Raw genomic sequence first — 18,550 nt, forward strand, 5'->3', positions numbered from 1 at the left:
TTAACGACTGGCATAGATGATTCGAAAAGGGCCAATTGCTGCTTACTTTGAAATCTCAGACCTTTCCCCAAACTTCTCTGCAGGTTCCTCAAACAATGAACTACCGTATGTCAGAATGAACTTGTGATATCTTCCTCTCTGGAATTAGTTTGAGTTTGAATGCGTGTGCTAACTAGCGTGTATGCGTGTACCTCTCCGTTTAGATGTCGCAGTGTCCGCCGACCTCTTCGTCTCGCGCTCGTCAAGTGAGAGCGATGTATAAATCAATCCTCGGCGACGAGCGTCTCCTGACTGTTCTTTCTACGCTTTCTTTTCCTGTATAGATAGAATCCAGCCAGACCATGCCATGGCCAATTAGCTCATTGCCGAGCGCGCAGCGTTCTTTATCCTCTCTTGCGTGATCACGTACTCGATCGGCACCGCGAAGTGGTCACTCTGGCTGGCGGAATCGCCCCTTTCCGTCAGGTCGACCTCTGTTCTCTGAACGGCCGCCCAGTCACCACCTTGCAGGCTCTCGAGCGCCAGTCTCGCGACATGGCGTCCGCTGAGCGGTGCATTCGGCATGCCGTGGCCGCTGTACCCTGCCGCAAGGAACAGACCTGGGTACTCCGGCACACCGCCAACCCACGGAAATCCATCTCTAGAGGAGCCTATTATCCCTGTCCAGGAAGCAAGGAGCTCGAGCTGGTATGGCGCAGCGCTGGTGGTGGTTGTGGTGGTGGTGGTGGTGGTGGTGGCCGCGCCGTTGCCAGGAGAAGTGGGTATAAGATTCAATCGGTCAGGTAAGCGACGCAGGTATTGTTCCACATCTGGATCGACGAAGCTGTCGTCACTGACGTGATCGCCATTTCCTTTCGCTGCCTGTCTCCCTCCACCATACATGAATTCCCCCCCACCTCCGCCATACGTAAGCGCTCCCCCCCCTGTGTGCTTCTCTCTGATGGGCTGCTGAACTAAGTAGTCGGACATTTCTCGATCCATACCGAGGATTCCGACAAAGCCGTAACTTTTGGGGATCAACTTCTTGGAGAAAGGGGAAGCCATCGGTGGTCTCTGGGCGGACATCTGTGCCTGTCGTGGAATGATGAGACTGCTGAACTCTGGGACGAGGTGGGAGGTGTAGCCATTAGTAGCTAGAATAACGTGGCGAGCGGAGATGAGGCCTCGGTCGGTGGTTATGAGATAGCCAGGACCGTGCGCGTTGCGAGAGAGTGATGTGACGGGGGTTGTAGTCTGGAGGTTCAGTCTCTTCGTGGCTTCATGCTTGTCCAGGAGGTCACGCCAAAGCCATGTCACAAGCTTGTAAGGGCTCAGACTTGCAGCGGTAGTCTGAACGATGGCGCCAACAGCACCTACGAGGTTCAGCTTCTCAAGCTCCGAGGCGTCCTCAACAATGCGGGCCTCTTTGGTGGTCTGCTCGGGAGCCAGGGCTGTGGCTTCCTTCAGGGCAGCCTTTGCTTCTTCGAAGTACGTCCTGTTCCAAAATCCTATGCAGCTGTTGAGTTCTCTGAAATCACAGGGAATACCGGCTGCCTTGATCAACCCCTCGACATGATGCCAATTGCGCAGTTCCCAGGCAATGATCCCAGGGCGCTGTTCATGTATGATTGGAACTAGATGACCCCCATTTCTGCTAGTTGCCCCTGAGCAGAGGTTTCGTGCTTCTAAGACGAGTACGTCAATGTCGGGTCGTCGGGAGAGGATCTCATGCGCGGCAAATACACCAGTAATTCCGGTGCCGACGATCAACACCGTCGCCTTCGAAGGTAACGAGGATGATGAACGGTGCTCCGCGATGGGACTTGGATGGGATGTTTGCCAGTATGATTTGGTCGGGTTGAGAGATGGCAGATCAGATTGACCGGTTGAGATAATCTGATTGCCAATGTCTCCCATGATGAACCCCGATGAAGTCGTGCTCGAAGGATTGCAATTTCCGTGTTGAACTTTGTTCTTGACACCGGTGGTCCAAGGAAGAGAGAGGGAAATTGTGTGGGAAGTTAGTGGCTTACCGGAAGTACCTCTTGAGGTAGAAAATTATGTATATGTACCGGTTCTGTCAGCCTCGTCGAAATGTTCTATTGCGGTTGCAATTGATAACACTAGTCCATTCTCTGTTGGAAACAACCGTACTATTCGTCGAGTGACGAGCGATCAGCAGGCGTTCAACAGCGAACGAAAAGCTCTACTCCAAACTTCGAAAGGAGATGCGCGACGTGGTTTAAAGTATATACGCCAATACGCGCAGGCTTACGCCACAACTGAGCCACTTATCCCCTCTTCATACACCGAACTTCCAAACGTACCAGCGAGACATGTTATTGATATCTGACGGTAGCCTACCATTGCTGACATTGCAGCTCCGGAAAGAGGACAGATAATCTACCTAGCAAGGCAGGGAGCCTCTGAGGCCAGGAGCTTGTCAAGCAACTAACAAGCCTGCAAGAAGCAAAAACTCGGCGTGATTCAGGAGTTGCCAACCTGAGCCAGTAAGTCGCCTCGGAATTGAATGATATCTCGTTCAGGAGAAGGGCTGTTGGCCTTGATGAAGCAGATTGTGCAGTCGAAAGGCTTGACTGCTTGCCATTCATCGTTCGGTCAACCGTTACCTCATGCCTGGCATTCCAGCGCGCTCAGGGTCTGGCGGTAAATCAGAGGCCTCGCAGTGACGACTTCACTCTTGAGAATGCTTCCCAGATGATCCAAGGGCAACCTATCAAGGCTTCTTAGTCAAGGCCCCTGGCATAGCACTGTGGCATTGTTCGAATGCTACGACGACAACCAAAAAAGGCCTCCGTTCCACAGGTTCCCATAGCGTTCTCTCCCATGCGTCGCTGACTGCTACATTTTCATGTGGCATTACATATCCCAGGGTTCGAGAGTGATAGACCAAGAAAGTCTTCCACTCTCAGCATCACATATCATGGAGCACAGCAATTGACCCAGGAAACATGAGACAGGAAATATGAGTCTCCCCTTTCAAGACCCTCATATCGCCAACCGGCACTCAGTGCTGAAAGCCACTCATCCGGCCGCATCATTACAGTTATATATGAGACAACAGCGACTCACAGTCCCACAGGACCCTCAACTAAGATCATGACATGGAAAGAAACAACACGCAGAGCACCTGGACAACCGCTTCGCCAGGAGTATAAATACCTGGTCCATCTCTGTCCCAAGTCGATCTTTCCTTTCTTCATACCACTTCGACCCTCAATTCCTCAGCAACATTCCAATCTTCCATCCAGGTATCTCGCAAGACCGAAATCTCCAAGCTATCAAAGCTTTGAATTACCAATCCTCCCCCTCCCTCAAAAATGGCAAAACCAACCATGACCATTCCAATTCTCGCCAACAACTCCCACGGCAAGAAGGACCCATCACCATCTCCACCTCCTCCTCCACCACCACCAAAGCCCGAGCCATTGCCCGGCGTCAGCTAAAGAGCGGTTGACCTCGATGCTCCCCAACCCACCGTCGTTTTTCGGATCGCAGAGGGAGCCGCGGCACCTAACACGGGTAGCCAGCCGATGAGAAGCCTCCCAGTTCAGTTCAGTTCCAGTTCCAGTTCAGCTCGCTCGCTCGCTCTCCAACTGGCTACTACTATGCGAGACCTCAAGCGCATGGAGGATATTGGGCGAGTCCGGCCGAAAGCCATTGGCGCGAAGCCAATCGATGGCTTTGGTATATGTATCACTCTTGTATCAGCCCACGAACCAATCACAAGCACCCCCCCCCCCCCCCCCCCCCAACATCTCTCGGAGGAGACTCACCACAGCACGACACACACTTTTCTCAACCGCTGGGTACTTGAAGCCCAGGGAAAGGGAGAGGGAGAGGAAAGGAAGGGATGGGAAGGGACGGTGCTCTTCAACCCGACTATTGCACACCACAGGGATTGATTGAACGGGAGGGTCTGAGGCAGGCCTGTCACTCTGCATGCCTGGTTAGTTATCTACTACATCCACATGCTAATTCCCATCAAACAATTTGGATTTTTTTCCCCCGGACGTGTTATTATGTGACGTTGATCTTCGCTTCTATTCCCGATTTAACAATGCGGGAATTCAGAAGTGAAATAAGGATAAGAGCCCACCTATTTCGATCCGGTCCGTGGAAAATGACGAACCGCAGCGCCCCAGCTCGTCTACATAGAACATACATAGATGATACATGGTATCTTCTGGCACAAGAGTGTTTCATTAAATGACTGTGTTTAGGTATGTAGGAGGTTGGATTTTATATCTAACATGATGTAGCGCGTGTCACGCCAAGGTCGAGACTCCTATAACTCTGCCAGCCAGCTGCGACTGGGATTGCATCTGACTGTGCTCGCTCGACATGATTCCCCTACACATCGTCAAGTTGCATAGAATCGTTTTTCGTCAATGACTATGCACTGTTGAGGAGAAGAGTTGAAGGTCTAGGGTTCTGTGGCCTCTTCGGATACAACGCTGTATGTGTATGATTTCTTACGGGGAGGACTTCAGGCACGATCGTGAACCATGAGATCAAGAGTTACAGAATACCTCTCATATCTCTAAGGCTTCAAATCATATGAGAACCCATTTCTTCTCCGTCCCTTGGCGAACGGCAATGCTGGATAGAGTGTCCTTGATGGCGTCTTTCGAGCACTTAGGGAATTGATTCTTCAAAACCTCAATCAATCCCACTTTCGATAGCGTGCTGTCCACCACTGCAGATTTGAATGCTGGTAGTAGATCTGCTGGGATCATCTTGACAGGTTTGCCAGATGTGGTCTGGTTGCCTTTTGATATTGCCGTAACTTGTTTGTCGCCATTCTGATCTTGCAGGATGGGAAAGCCTAGGGTGTTCTTGCTAGGGCCTAGACCGCCCGCATTGCCATCCACTGCCATGAGTGGTAGGCGTGGAGGCTGCATTCCAGCCGGGCTCGCTTGTGACTTCAGAGCCTTCTTCTTTGGACTAGGTTTGCCAATGTCTGACCAGTGCTGGCTTGAGAAAGGATCTATAGGCAGTGTGGTGGCATCGTGGAGAACATCCATTCGATATGAAGACAACTCGCACCCAGCTCGTGAATCTGTATCTTCCCAACAAAGTCCAGTTGATTTGGGTTCCATATTACCCACAATCAATTGCCGCTTAATGGGTTCGCCATCGTCGTCAACAAAGTCGTCCATTTCCTCTTCTCCAGCATCGTCTTCGGACAATTCATCTTCATCCATCAAGTCGTCATCCCCTTCTTCCGGCTCTTGCCACTCCGCCTCACTGTCATAGTCGTAATTGGTGTCAGGCAGACCTCGGTGAGTTGGATTACAGGCAATCTTTCTGGTAGATCGTGGAGAGACAGCTCTAGTGTAAGTACCTTGATACGCTGGACGGACATCGGTGTGGAAGAATAGGCATTTGTAAGAGACCCTATCAAGGTCTTGCGGACATGCACGTGGGTTTGTTGACTCCTTGGTAGGGACTTCTAAGGTCTCAATAAGTTCCTTGACCGGCCTGCTTTTCCGGGCTCTCTGCAGCCGTCGAAATCGACCACTGACTTTCTCTGGGGAAATGTTTTGATTCAAGGGCAACTCCTGCTGATCGAAAACGCTCGATTTGGAATGGAATCGGTTGATTGGTGCTAGTTCGGTATGCTCATTAACGAAGAAGGGCAGAATCCACTGGTTGTATTCGTGGTTTCGAGCTTTCGCTGGACTTCTGGTTTCAACCAGAGACGGAGCCACGTCGGTGGAGGCAATTGAAGATCTTCTACTGGAAGCTCCGATTGACACATCGTCGGGGGTCGTTGGTGGTGTTGAAGCCAGGGCAGGGCGACCGAAGAATGCACCAATGCGTAGTTGTGCCTAAAAGATATCAATCAGCAAGACACCAAACCTTTGAGGATGCTGTAGCCTTACCCTCTCTTTCTTCAGAGTCTCAGCTTCCTTCCGCTTCTTCTCAGCGTCTTTCTCTTGCTGAGCAGTCTCTTTGGCCTTCTGCTTATCAGCCTTGACAGCATCCTTGGCTTTTCGGGCAGCTTCCTTCTCCTCTTCCTTCCGTTTCTTCTCCTCGTCTTTCTTCGCTTTCATCTCCGCCTTCTGCCTCTCTTTCTCTTCCTTTTCTGATTTCTTGACAGCTTTCTCCACCTCCCGCTCCGCGAACGTGAGCTTGCGCTTCTTTGATTCAGGAGCCATATCGTGACTTTTCTGCGGGCTCACCGAAGGTGTAGGACCAAGCTCGGTAAGTGGAGTACTGTCGGTGCTCAAAGTTGGTGAAACGGCACGAGAGAACGTCTCACTACTCTGGTCATGGTGGTCGAGAGGAGGAGTCAGTGAATTGGCGTGTGATATGAGTTCTCCGTCGTAGTTCCTCTTCTTGGAAGCAGGAGTGAGTTGCTCAGCCAATATGGAAGGAACCACCAATGTGGCGGGCAAAGGATCGTCCATGATTGATGATCATAAAGTCGTAGGAAAACAGGATCTGATCGAAATATAATGCTACAAACGTGTTGTTACAAAGTCACTGCCAACATCAGAAGCACGTCTGATGCGCTGCTGTCAACGAGGCAACGCCGTGTAGGCAGTCCCAGTCAAAAAGCTAACGAGTCAATGGCGGAGAGGAAGGTCAGCGCGTGACGCGTGGGCAGAACGCGCTGTCTTGGCGTTAATTTCGCGTCATGGCACCATGGTCCACCGTAAGCTAAACCTCGAGTCCTCCTTCACTTGTGGGAAGGGGGTGAGATTCAGAGGTAAACAAATAGAGAGCTAGCCCGCCTGAATATATCAGCGTTTATGTAGTACATCAATATTACATATATCTAATTTAACATCAAGCGTAGATTGTACCACGCTGCGGTGGCCGCAGATACTCCGGTGGTGCAATGGCGAGATACCTTGGCCCCTGATCTCCAGGTACCGAATTTTGAAAGCCATCTCTACCAGAGAGACTGTTTTCCGACTGATCAGCGACCTCACCCAGCCTAATTTCTACATCTTGCAGAATCTTGGCTCTGACAAGTCCGTCGAGGGTGCTTCCACCGGTTGCAGAACTAAAGAATCGCGAGTCCCGCGTCAGCGTTGAACAGTAGCTCAAGATGTCTGGTATGGTGGTGTTGAAAGCACAATAAATACTGAGCAAGGCGGCGGTGAACATGACCGCTATTCCGATGCAGTAAACTGCCAACCAAGCCCAAGAGCAAATATAGACTGGGCGTCCTTCTCTATAGAAAACCGTGGTGTTTTGGTAGTCTAAAGAGTATTGCATGGTGTCAGCTGATATCTGGCTCCCAAGCGCCCAACTGTTAAGAAGCTGTCCAAGGCGTTGCGAAAATTCTTCAGCAGTGACATTGGTATAATCGGCGTAGTATCTTCCATTGCCGCTCAGGATGAATGAAGCACTTGTATTCTGGAGATAGTATTCACTCAAGGAAGAGTAGCCGCTACTCGTGAGGGGATCGGTGGCCAAGATCCAAGCACTGGACATTGAACTAAAGGTTGACGCAAAACTGAAGATTGTGACTGTAGACGGAGCGTGTCTCTTGGGTGACACCCGCTGGGATGTTACAGCGCAGTTTGGAAGCTCTACATCCGCGATGGAATAGCAGCTGACATTTGACTCAACGTATTCTTGACTGATCTTGCACCGAGACTCCCAGGGTCCGTGTGGTGTTTGCCAAAGCATCGTGCCTTGTGGGATATCGGCATCCGAGCTGTTGGCCAGGAGTTCAGGATATCCCCAGAAGTAAGCATTGCTTACATACTGGTCCATGGCGACCTGCCAGGATGGATAGATGCCGCTATCAACGGCTCCCACTGTGGTATTTGGCCCCGAGAAGGTACCATTAATACCGGCCGTCACATTGAAGGAGATGTCGACTAAAGTCCCGTTCTTCGGTTTCTCGCAATCTAGGTTCACATAGCTCGTTTCAATGACAAAGCTGGAGTTGCGATTGGCTAGTGGAGCAACACGAACACCTACAAGCGAGGAGTAGGAGCCTTCGGTAAGGTTGACCTTCGACAGATCTTGCCATCCGTTTTCGTCCTTTTCAACATCAGTTCTGAGCCATGGAATTCGAGGATTTCCATAAAGATCCATTGAGCTAGCTTTCAAACTCGAAGGGCCAAGCACACAGCTGACATAGCTGGGCTTGAGCGAAGTGAGGAGAGAAGAAACGCCGGAAACGGAGTCGAAAAGATTGTTCGATATCGTGTCAACATGGCTAACCAAAGAAGAATCTTCTGTGAACAGCGTTCCTGTGCTGATCAGCCTCAAGGATGCCTGGGACCCGAGGGGAGAAAACGCCCAAGCGAAGAACAGGATGAAAGCTGTAAGATTCAGCGCCCTGAATGAGACCATGGTGGTAAGGGCAGCGAAAACCGTTCGGCTCTGCATGATTTGCTCTAGAAGGCCCAGGCGAATCCCATTCTGCAAGCGCCATGTCGCCAGTCGCTTCAAAGTCGAACCCAAGACCGCAGCAAATAGAATGGTGAACAACGTTGAAGCGGTTGCAGTAGATTGCTTGATGAAGTTCGACCTCGATTCCGTCACCCCCTCATGATGGTACTTTGACATGGCAACAGCAAGCCATAAAAAGGGCACCGTGACAAGCACAGCGAAGGCGCAAACCACAATCTCAAGCAGTAAGTCTGCGCCAAATTTCCCTATGCGCCCTGGGGCCAGTTCCTTTGACCTTGGCTGAAATCGATCTTCGGCGAATTCCTGGATCTGCTGTGGGATATGCTGCGAGTAGCGGACATGGTCGGGTGGTCCAGCGCCATGGATGGGATTGTAACCGCCAGCGGAAGATCGCTTACGGTGAAGAGAGTCTAATGGCGCGCGAGAAGGCAGGCTTTGGTGTGAGAGACCCTCATACTGGTAAGGATCGGAAATGGGTTGTGCGTAAGGACTGGTGAGCTCGATTGGGTCTTGCTTGTAAGACATGTGTAGACACCAACAATGGCGGACAGCATTGACGAGGCCCAAGGTATTTTGAGTCTCTCTTAACCAACAAACCCAAAAATAGCGTCTCCGGTTTTTTAAATGAACGGGATTAAAAGAGAGTCGTGCAGGGAACAAAAGGAAAATCTAGAGAAATGAGGAGGAACCCAGTGGTAGTAGGACAATCGCTCTATCTTAGGCCAGCGAACACAGCCCTTAGGCTTCGAATGAAAGGAAAGCTCCTGGTTCTGGTAGCAAGGTTTCCCTCGACGGAACCAGAAACGACTGATCGCCTGACGGGGGGCGTATGTCTGTGTGCAAGTCATTGTTAGTTACTTAATCGCTATTATTTAGTCGGTGGGACGTCGCGTTGGTTGAAACCGGGCCTGGTGGAGAACGAACCACCTTTGGGCCGCCACAGGACGAGGGATTTTAGTACGATGACATACCGGAGTACCGAGTAACGGGTGTCCAATACCCATCAACAAGCAGTGCCCTTGATGACGGGTGTTACGTTGCACAAGGAGTAACATTTTAAGCCCTGAACTCTGAAATTATCAGGCTATCCAGGGGTGTCAAATCGCCCAAGGCCCCTTAGACCCTGCTAACTTTAGGTACCCGAGGCATTGACTTTTAACCTTAAACATAGGGAGGAATCGCGGTACAGAGTAACCAGACAAGCATTGCGGCTAACAAAAATAGCTGCCCGCCCCTAACCAAGTACCAAACAAGTTGCCCGGTAAGCGCAAACGAATTTCCCACAGCCCATTGCCTACGAGGCAGAACTTCATAAGATGCACTACTGTAAGTCTGGGCTAGTATTAGCCCGCCTCATTTGGCTGTCATCCACCAAAGCCTTGCTGATTAACCTGCTGCATTCTATACGCCTCAATGGCACTACGGAGTACAAGTTATGTTTATGTTAACCCAGGTGAGACGGCCCGTGTAAGACCCAAGCGGCCAATGAATAAGCGCCCGTAAAAGCCAAAAGAAACGAGAAGCGAGTGGCACTTCCGCCTGATACAAGAATCGTGTTGCCAGTCCTTTTGTTGTATTGATCATATTGATGATACCTATACGTATCATTCTTCCTGGAAGCCCGCAAACATTGAAATATTCCAAACTGGCGCTGAATATAGAGATCTTTCCCCAAAGGACCGCTCCAGAGGACAATCGCATAACCGTTCCATTCCTAGGCATCAAAACTTCTTATATTGACAGTGCGAGAGTAACAGATGCTAGTCCCACGCCTGATCCCACCACAGCCATCCGAGAATGTATCCTCAACTCCGTGCGTTCATACCCAACCAGGACACAAACAGCCCTCCGTCCGACAGCTTCTTGTTAACTCATGCACTGCCTATTGCTCATCCTTACATCGTGCTCACATCGTCCCATAACCCTGGTGCCCACCAGCCTGGACACGATCAGAGTAGACGCCGGGTGCGACCTGTCCTGTCAACTGGCCAGTGCGAGCGCGCTCGCGGCGGTCAAAGTAGACGTATTCGACGTAGAAGGCGTGGATATGGCCGGGAATGTACCCGAGCACTGTCAATGCGATGTTGATGAACAGGTCTGCTCCGCAGCCGGCAACGAGGAACACACCGACGGGTGGGACTGCAGGCAGAGAAGTAGATCACTGGTCAGCGCAAACAGGATCTCGTATAGGTAGGTTAGAGGCTGGGGAGGTACGTGGTGGGAAGCTCATAGGTGCTTGTCCGCAGCTGGGTGGCGCTGGTACTGGTGCTTGCAGTCGCTGCGACTGCGACTGCGGTGAGGGTTTCATGGAGGCACTTACGCAAGATGGTGATTAGGACGATAAGAAGTGCGGGCGCTGCGTCCGACATATTATAGATGGGGTTGTGCTTATCGATAGATTGTTTCTGTCGAGTTTTTGTATATAGAAGATGAGCGGCTAGGTTAAAGTGGCTGTTTTGCGAAGGTACGAGCCTGATGAGCAGGCAGACAAGAGAACGAGGTGCGCCTACATTCAATTGATAGAGGTTTCAGGTTGCCGCTTGCCAAGCTTCAACGCTGGTGATGTCATATGATATGGCGCAGAGTGTGGCTGTGCAATATCAGCGCCACATGTCGAGAACGATTGTGTCTCAATTCATGCCTGGTCGTGCCCAACCATGTGATAAAATCAACACCATTCAAGGCACTAAGTTTTTGCACCGAACATGGGGATTGGGAGTATTGCGATAGTTATATCAAGTGTTCACTAGGACACTGATGGCCACTGAGGGGCCCAAATTCCACTCCCTAATGTGACAAAGTATTGGTCTCTTCCACTGACTGGGATGACCACATTTAAATAGATATACAACATAAAGAATCAACAATGGGATTCACAACAAACGGACCGAAAACCGAAGAAATAAACCCCACATCAAATGATCATGCCTTAGGCCAGAAGCTCACTCACACCTCTTCTGGGTATCTGGTCCAGGAGGCTCATCAGGTCATTATCCCCCTCCCTTGTGGTATAGTCCCGTACCGAGAGCCCAGTCAAGTTATCCTGAATGGTCGGGTCAGCTCCGGCCTCTAGAAGGAGTTGCACCGTCTTCAATCGCCCGACAATGCGCCTCTCTCGTTCAAGCTTATCGCTGATATCGGTTTTCACGATTGCATGCATCAGTGCGGTTTTTCCAAACCGATCCCGGGAATCGAGATCCGTCGTGATTTCAAGGAGTATTTCAACCAATTGAAAGTCGCATCTCCGTGCGGCATCGTGCATGAGGCAGCTGCCATACCATGTCTGCGGAAACGTGGTCGGGAGAGGGTATGCCAGTAATTGTTTCACAATATTGTAGTGCCCTTTTCGACACGCGACCATCAACGGAGTCATTCCGTCACTATCTCTGACGTCTGTCCGTATGCCAGGTGTTGCGAGCAGTAACCTGGTTATAGTTGGGTAACCCCGTTCCACTGCCTGCTGCAAGGGGGTAAAGGCACCTCGTGGACTGCTAGCGGTATACCCTGGGAGAAATGCCACCGCGTTGACATCAACTCCCTGCTTGATCAATAGATTCACCTCCTCCGCATGCTCCTCTTTCAGATCGCAGAAGAAATGGATGGGGCCGTACCCTCGCCCAGTGCTTGCTAGACCGCCTCCCACGCCTTTACGGAGGTTTCTTTCGATCTCGGGCCTCCGAACGATCATAACATGTGATTGATAAGTGTCCAGAAATGCCATGGCTACTTTCACGGCCTTGTCGTATTTTCTCTCGAGGCAAAGCTGGGAGACTGCAAGGAAGGTCGGTTCAATGGATCTACTCGAACTCAACCTTTCCAATCTTGCGATAGAAGAGGGTGTTACTGAGTCATCATCATTGATCGACAGACTTATATCATGGGTGGATGATTCTGAAGGGGAGCTGAGACCTCGAATGACATCAGTGCGGCCACCAAATGGATCGACCTCCAAGGGGTCATTCAAAGTCGTTGACCGGGATATGGACAGTCGATGGAGATCTGTGAGGGGTGGCGATTGTGCTAAACTCGACTGCGATGACCTGCCAAAGTTTCGAAGCTTGTGTGCAAAACTTGATCTGCTGTTACGGTGGTTACGGTGGGATGGAATGGCTTCTGATGAAGCGGCCACTGGTATTGAGCGTGGGGTTTCGTCTGGAATCACGATTTGGACCGGGCTGGTAACAGAATGTGTCTTTTCGGGAGGGGACAGAAAGACTTCATAACCTTCAGCTTCCTCCTCATCACCTTGAGCCCTGTAAACATCTATTACCAACTGGACTGATTCGATCGTTTTCTGATCGGTTGGACCAAGCTCTCTTCTGCGGTCGGTAAATGCCTTCAATGCGTGCTCCTCAGCAGAGTCATAATCCGTTTTTAGCAAAAAGACCTGCGCAAGCATATGACTTGCAGCTAGTGCTTGCAGCCTATCTGGAGCTCTGGAGGATAAGTTTCGAGAATCATTGGATGGATGACTCTTGGACAGAGTCGTGAAAACATTATCACTCATATCTGCCACTGGTTCGAGCAGACTGACAGCGTCGTCAAGTTTGTCCTGCTTAAGACATGTTTCTGCCAGCATTAACACCACTTCAGCTGCCTGAAAGGATATTCTTCCTTCAAAGTCATGGTTCTCCATGAGTGCAAGAGCTTTGCGAAAGTGGGTCTCAGCTCCGGAATGGTTGTTCTGCTCGACTCTTTCCTGGCCCAGTTTGAGGTGCCTCTTCGTTCGCAGAAACTCGACTTCCAAATCATTTTCACCAACCACCGTGTTGGGCAGGTCAATTAAGGGTGGAACAGCATGGCGCTTTCTCCTGTTCGCGAACTCTTTGGTGGTGGACGGTGGAGGGATCCAGTCCGCGACTCTCGCCCTGTGGTCACCAGGTAAGGGATTGTCCGGTACCGATGGCCGCCGACCTTGGAGCAGCGCATCTGGTTCAACGGGCTGGGACACTGTGCTAAGGGATGATCTAGTGCTGGCAGCAGCAGACGCAGTTGACAGAAACCTTTTGGCGAACGCAATATATGTGTCCATACCCTCCTTCTCACTCAAGGTCCCTGATTCGTCAGCGACGATAGTGGAACCACCTAGAGTCTGAGAGCGAGCAGACAGAGCTAGAGATTGAACAAGTTGCCGCATTGTCCTTTCGAGTGACACAAGCTTACTGTCTAGGGCAACTTGGCTTTCGACGGTCATACCTCTCTGTTCAAGTTGGAGCATGACGCAGACCATTTGAATGGGGAGGGATAGGGCTGTGTTGAAGAATTGGATGCGTTGACGAAGGCGCGAGAGCTCACCGGATGCCAGCGATTCCTGGAGCTGGGTTTTGATGCGACGACCAAACCCTGAAGTGCGAGCTATATTGGTCAGAACCTCATTGACCCTTTTCATTGTCCGGCTGGAGTCATTAAGAGCTTCCTTGATCTGTGCCCAGAGATGGGCACCGTCGGAAGTCTGATTCGCTACGCGAGCAGCCTCGGCCATCAATGGTGAGCGCAAACTCCGTTCAAGCCCTTCGTAGGTAGCTTGAAGCGCCGCGACCTCATCGCAGAAAGAGGATATGCGAGCATCCACAGATCGGACGTCTCCGACCCATTTGATGATGGTGACGGTACATTGTGCGCAAGCGCCAGCTATTTGGAGGGCGCCAGCGGTTAAAGAAAAAGGATCCATCAAGGGAAGCTTTTGAGGGTTGCCATGGAACGGGGAATAGCGCTCTGTGCAGGGCTATTGAAACCACGTTGAATGGCGTTGGAATGTATGGATTATTTTTTCATGTGAAGGTCCAAAACGAGGTTCAAAGAAACGGTGAACGCAGGCGCCCACCTATGTAGAAATGGGGAGGGCAACTGACAACTGTGTGTGACTCAGTTGCTGGCATTGATGCAAGTTCTCCGCAGCCTTTTGAGCCTCACTTTACGTTTTGGCCGTGGCAGTGCAACGCACATGAACGGGTTCTTGATAGGAGACCCGAACTGGCCTACCTGTAATAGGTAGGGATGCGTTCAGAGGCAAGCCGCGTGATTGGGGCCATCTGCACTTTCGCTCTGGGGGCCAAATGATAGCCAGACCACGTGCTCGTCGGAAGATACCTGGAGTCACGCGGTAAGTCTCCCCGGCTTGCGAGGATGCCTAGAAGCCTCGGATTTGCTTCGTACTGTAGACCAGCTCCGAGCCTACAACAATTAAATGAGGCTTTGATCTGCAGGGGCTGCCCACAGTGAGTGTTGTTGGTTTTGCAAGGTCTGGCGGGTGTGAAGGTAGAGTATGATGATGCCTATGTAGACACCTATATGCATGGACCGAGAACTGACATAATAAAGATAGTACTCCGTGATCAGAAGGGCATTACCTGCACTGAGTAGCTGGGTATGTAAGTCTGCACATCGGTGCGAGGTCCTGCCTTGGTACGGTTCTCTGATTTAGGGATCCCTGCTACGAGGTACGGAGTAAGGAGCTGTACGCGGGATGCTTGAACCAGGGAAGAGAAGAAAGTCTGAAGAGCACCAAGAAGCAAGCAGGGACGATAATGGTGTCCGAACTAATGGGTCGTCTTGCATTTGTCAGTGTGCACCATGGGCTTCCCCCCCCGTAAGCGAGGCAGACAGCCCTGGTGGGCTGCTGCAAAGCAAAAGCCTCCCGGCGCTGCGATCACTCTTGGGGGGCCGGGTAGAGGGGCCCTCGGGGGTGGCTGTTGCGCGTGGAAGGGTTGATGGAATGTTCCACAACCCCACCATCTGGTCACCTACCTAACTGGGTAGGTGCCCCGTAGTCGACAACTGCCCTTGTACATACCCGTACCCGTACCCGTACCCGTACGAGTAGACCACTTACTTACCATACACTCCCTGAAACTGCGTGATGAACAGCTCGAGGTATCTACCCGTAGGGACGGAGTACTCGAGGTCACCTTCGGGATAGTACGGAGACCACAATATGAGTACCAGATTATCCACATTGATCTTTTGCTCCACTATGCGCGTTGTTCGCTTGGCTTGCGCACAGAACTCTTTGCGTCCCTGCCGCTTAGAGAAGCACCCCACATCACCAATCACATGTTGCACCCAAATTGTCAACCTCTATTATGTAGAAACCGAAATATTACGGCTCTGGGTTGGCTTCCTTCCCCTACATCCTGGTTACTTCTGATCTTCGATCCATTCAAACTGACAGCGCCTCCCTACCCAGATGGTAGGTACCATCGCATGGGCCATTAGTTTCATATCGTGACCATCTTTGGTATCTCGTCATTCATCATCATTTCGTCCAGCTAAACACTGTCGTAGTTTCGTACTCAATATCCAGCGCCCTGCCTAGGTAATCAACCAAAAAATCAATGATCCATATCATTGCCCGTCAGTAAGCCGCCGTAGCACATTACGCCTTCAGATATATGGCTTCGCCGGAGGATATTACCCACCAAAGCGCCGGTGTCGTTCTGCGTCCGCTCGTCTAGCGTTGAGACTGCGATCCATCATCTCTCCTGGTCAGCACGCTCATTCCGATCTAGGGTCCAGCTGGAAAGGCCAGGCATGGCTGTCGCTTTGAGAACGCTCCATTTCAGTCTCTCCATAATGCTGCCTGGGAGATTGTGCTGGTGGCGACTGAAAGGGGAACGTGGGCGCATTAAAAAACGGATTTGGAGCTGAATTCAAGAATGGTGTCAACTGGTCCCACACTGGGAGCTGCGTGCTGTAAGGAATGCCGTGGGTTTGATAAACTGGTAAAATGGTAGCATCACCAATAGTTGGCTCCCCTGGGGGAGGGTGTGTCCGAAAGCGCGAGGCAAACGGTCGGTTGTTGTTGACACGCATCGGTAGAGTATGACCCTGGTCATTCTGTCCGCCTTCCGTCCATAGCAACTGAGAATCATGCTGTTGCCGATTCTGCTTCTGCTGTGAGTTGACATGGTTGTGGTGGTCATTGAGGCGAAAGCTTCTAGCCTGACAGATGCAAGCAACGCCATCAGCTAGCCTGTCGATGTCAAGATCGATCAAATGCGATTGTCTTGCGATCAGTACCTACGTTTCATAAGCACCCTATTTTCGAATTTGGATGAAGGAAACTTACTCTCAGCGCATCTAGATATCTTGGCGACCCTGTATCTAGGCAAGAAGTGGCATGGAGAAGTCGAATGCCGCGCTCTGCTTCCTTTCGGATTGCCATGTACTCTCTGTTACCGTGTTGAGTAACAAGAAAGTAGATTAGCGTAACGATTGACAGAAAGACTATGTATATGGACTGCCATGAAGCTGGAGCGAGAAGCCCCTGTGAGAGAAATTCCTCCGATCGGATCACCGTGAATCGCGAAATCTTGACGCATGACGTTGCACACTGCAGGAGACGAGCATCCAGGGGACTCTCATTCTTGGTTTTCGTCAAATAGTGCAGGAATGGGCGATAAAGAAAGGTATGCCCGTAGTTGTGAACCATCTCCAGTTCGTAGATTATGCTTTTTGACTCTTAGAACGATCCTTAAGCTCGCTTCAACGGAACTTACCTGCTGTGTGTATCTGATCCCTCAGATGGCCCTAAAGCATCTGCAAGTCCTTCTCGCCAGGTTTTGAATTCTTCCTTGATTTCGTCGATTGTGGCATGACTGACGGCTAAATTCTTGGACAGGTTACTTTTGTCCGCCTCCTCGTCGGTTTTGGGAAAGAACATTTTCACCACTTTCCGCAAAATCATGAGGAGCTCAAGATACTGAGCAGAAGCAGCAAATATACGTCGACTCGTGATCGAAACAAACCCTCCAATTTCTTCTTTTGAATAGTCGCGGCAGAGGCCGCTTGGTTTGATTTGATCAACGTACGTCAGATCAATCAACACGGGCAACCCTAGTTCGATACTGCTATAGATGTCAAGCTTGACAACGGTCCAGAATGCTCGTATCCTGACCTGTTTAGAAAGCGGTGTCAAGCCGCTACAAGATGTCTGTGAATGCAGGCCCATTCGCATGCAAGTTGACACCGCCAGGGCGATCAGCGTTTGTGCCGTCGCAAGCCTAGAGGTTGAGATTGAGAATAAGGCAAGGCATATTAGAGCCTGTAGTCCCAATATCCCCCGATCTCGGTCGAGTTCGAGCAACCGGCGTGCACATATGAAATGGCACATGCTAGGGAAGTGATTAGTCCAAGGAAATCTGAAGAGCTCGGGCTCACCTACGCCTGATGGAGAGCTCCCTTACAACCGTAATTTTGATGCATTTTCTGACTGAACAGATAGCCAAGAGCCATCACCGAATGGAATAGAGGCAGGAAGTCGTGCTCCAATTCTTCAAAGTTTATCAGATCAAGGTCGTAAATGCGGTCTACTTGTTGTCGAAAAGTAGGCTCGTGCATGAACTGAAGCAAGAGAAACACATCCCCAAAGTAAGTTTCCAGCAACTCTAAAGCGGTTCGCCGTGAAGGCAGATTTTCAGGGGACCATGGACCCATCTGCCTGATTTGCATGTCCCAAGGCGGAGACTCGAATAAACTTGACAAGGTACTCTGGGGTCGTTCAGGGCTGACGCTTCCATGACGAGGGGAGTTTTGAGAAAAGAGTTGTAAGGTTTTTTGAAGAAAGGAGAGGCCTGAAGTCGCACCATAATAAGTGCTGGATTTTTGATTTAGGAGTAGAAGGCCTTTGCCAATTAACATGTTCTCCAAATATTCTCCGTGACTCCCGTCGGTGACACCTGTGGCAGTATCGGACGCCGAGGATGGAGACGCTGGGGGAGAATCAAAAATACCCTTCACCTCAGCATTCAGATGGGAAGAGGGGTTCTGTGACTGAAATTTGGTGATCAGGTTGCGCGCTCGGCGCAAACGATCCTCCAATATCTTTGTGCGTGGTGCGCCTGCCACTCTTTGCCCTTTGGTAGATGTGAATGTGCAATCTGTTTGGTATGTGTTAATGATGCATTGTCACTGTTGACTCTTGACTCTTGAGCATGAACTCACGTCTTTCAAAATCCTCACACGGCTCACACGGCTGTCTTCCATTACAACGAACCTTGCGAACTCGACACTCATTGCATGCCCGACTCACTCGAGAGTATCGCCTCCTCTTCGACGAACCTGGTGAGCCAGTTTGACTGTCATACTCTTCTTGCATTGTGACATAAAAACTCTGTCAGGAGCCGCCACCAAACTCTACCCTTTGGGTTTGGGTTGGAAAACCGCT

At 50.7% G+C, this 18,550-nt stretch overlaps 6 protein-coding genes across 6 annotated transcripts; all 6 read right to left on the bottom strand.

Annotated features, from left to right (window-relative positions):
• Positions 1-354: 354 nt before the first annotated feature.
• On the bottom strand, positions 355-1,896 carry A1O9_09194 (uncharacterized protein; the record flags this gene model as incomplete). Its single annotated transcript, XM_013401888.1, has 1 exon — positions 355-1,896. The coding sequence occupies one exon, from the start codon at positions 1,894-1,896 to the stop codon at positions 355-357; it is 1,542 nt and encodes a 513-aa protein (XP_013257342.1).
• A 2,660-nt stretch (positions 1,897-4,556) lies between these two features.
• Positions 4,557-6,416, bottom strand: A1O9_09195 (uncharacterized protein; the record flags this gene model as incomplete). Its single annotated transcript, XM_013401889.1, has 2 exons — positions 4,557-5,834; positions 5,889-6,416. 2 exons carry the CDS (start codon positions 6,414-6,416, stop codon positions 4,557-4,559), a joined length of 1,806 nt encoding a protein of 601 aa, XP_013257343.1.
• A 382-nt stretch (positions 6,417-6,798) lies between these two features.
• A1O9_09196 (uncharacterized protein) lies at positions 6,799-8,910 on the bottom strand (the record flags this gene model as incomplete). The annotated part of the gene is made up of 1 exon (XM_013401890.1): positions 6,799-8,910. The coding sequence occupies one exon, from the start codon at positions 8,908-8,910 to the stop codon at positions 6,799-6,801; it is 2,112 nt and encodes a 703-aa protein (XP_013257344.1).
• A 1,381-nt stretch (positions 8,911-10,291) lies between these two features.
• Positions 10,292-10,754, bottom strand: A1O9_09197 (uncharacterized protein; the record flags this gene model as incomplete). The annotated part of the gene is made up of 2 exons (XM_013401891.1): positions 10,292-10,524; positions 10,706-10,754. 2 exons carry the CDS (start codon positions 10,752-10,754, stop codon positions 10,292-10,294), a joined length of 282 nt encoding a protein of 93 aa, XP_013257345.1.
• Positions 10,755-11,314: 560 nt separating this feature from the next.
• A1O9_09198 (uncharacterized protein) lies at positions 11,315-14,056 on the bottom strand (the record flags this gene model as incomplete). Its single annotated transcript, XM_013401892.1, has 1 exon — positions 11,315-14,056. One exon carries the CDS (start codon positions 14,054-14,056, stop codon positions 11,315-11,317), a length of 2,742 nt encoding a protein of 913 aa, XP_013257346.1.
• Positions 14,057-16,450: 2,394 nt separating this feature from the next.
• On the bottom strand, positions 16,451-18,481 carry A1O9_09199 (uncharacterized protein; the record flags this gene model as incomplete). Its single annotated transcript, XM_013401893.1, has 4 exons — positions 16,451-16,835; positions 16,884-17,498; positions 17,549-18,263; positions 18,328-18,481. Coding segments are annotated over 4 exons (1,869 nt in total), but the record flags the coding sequence as incomplete, so codon positions are not given.
• Between the last annotated feature and the right edge of the window lie 69 nt (positions 18,482-18,550).

The sequence above is a fragment of the Exophiala aquamarina genome, assembly GCF_000709125.1.
Source record: "Exophiala aquamarina CBS 119918 chromosome Unknown aczIA-supercont1.9, whole genome shotgun sequence".
NCBI classification, from domain to species: domain Eukaryota; kingdom Fungi; phylum Ascomycota; class Eurotiomycetes; order Chaetothyriales; family Herpotrichiellaceae; genus Exophiala; species Exophiala aquamarina.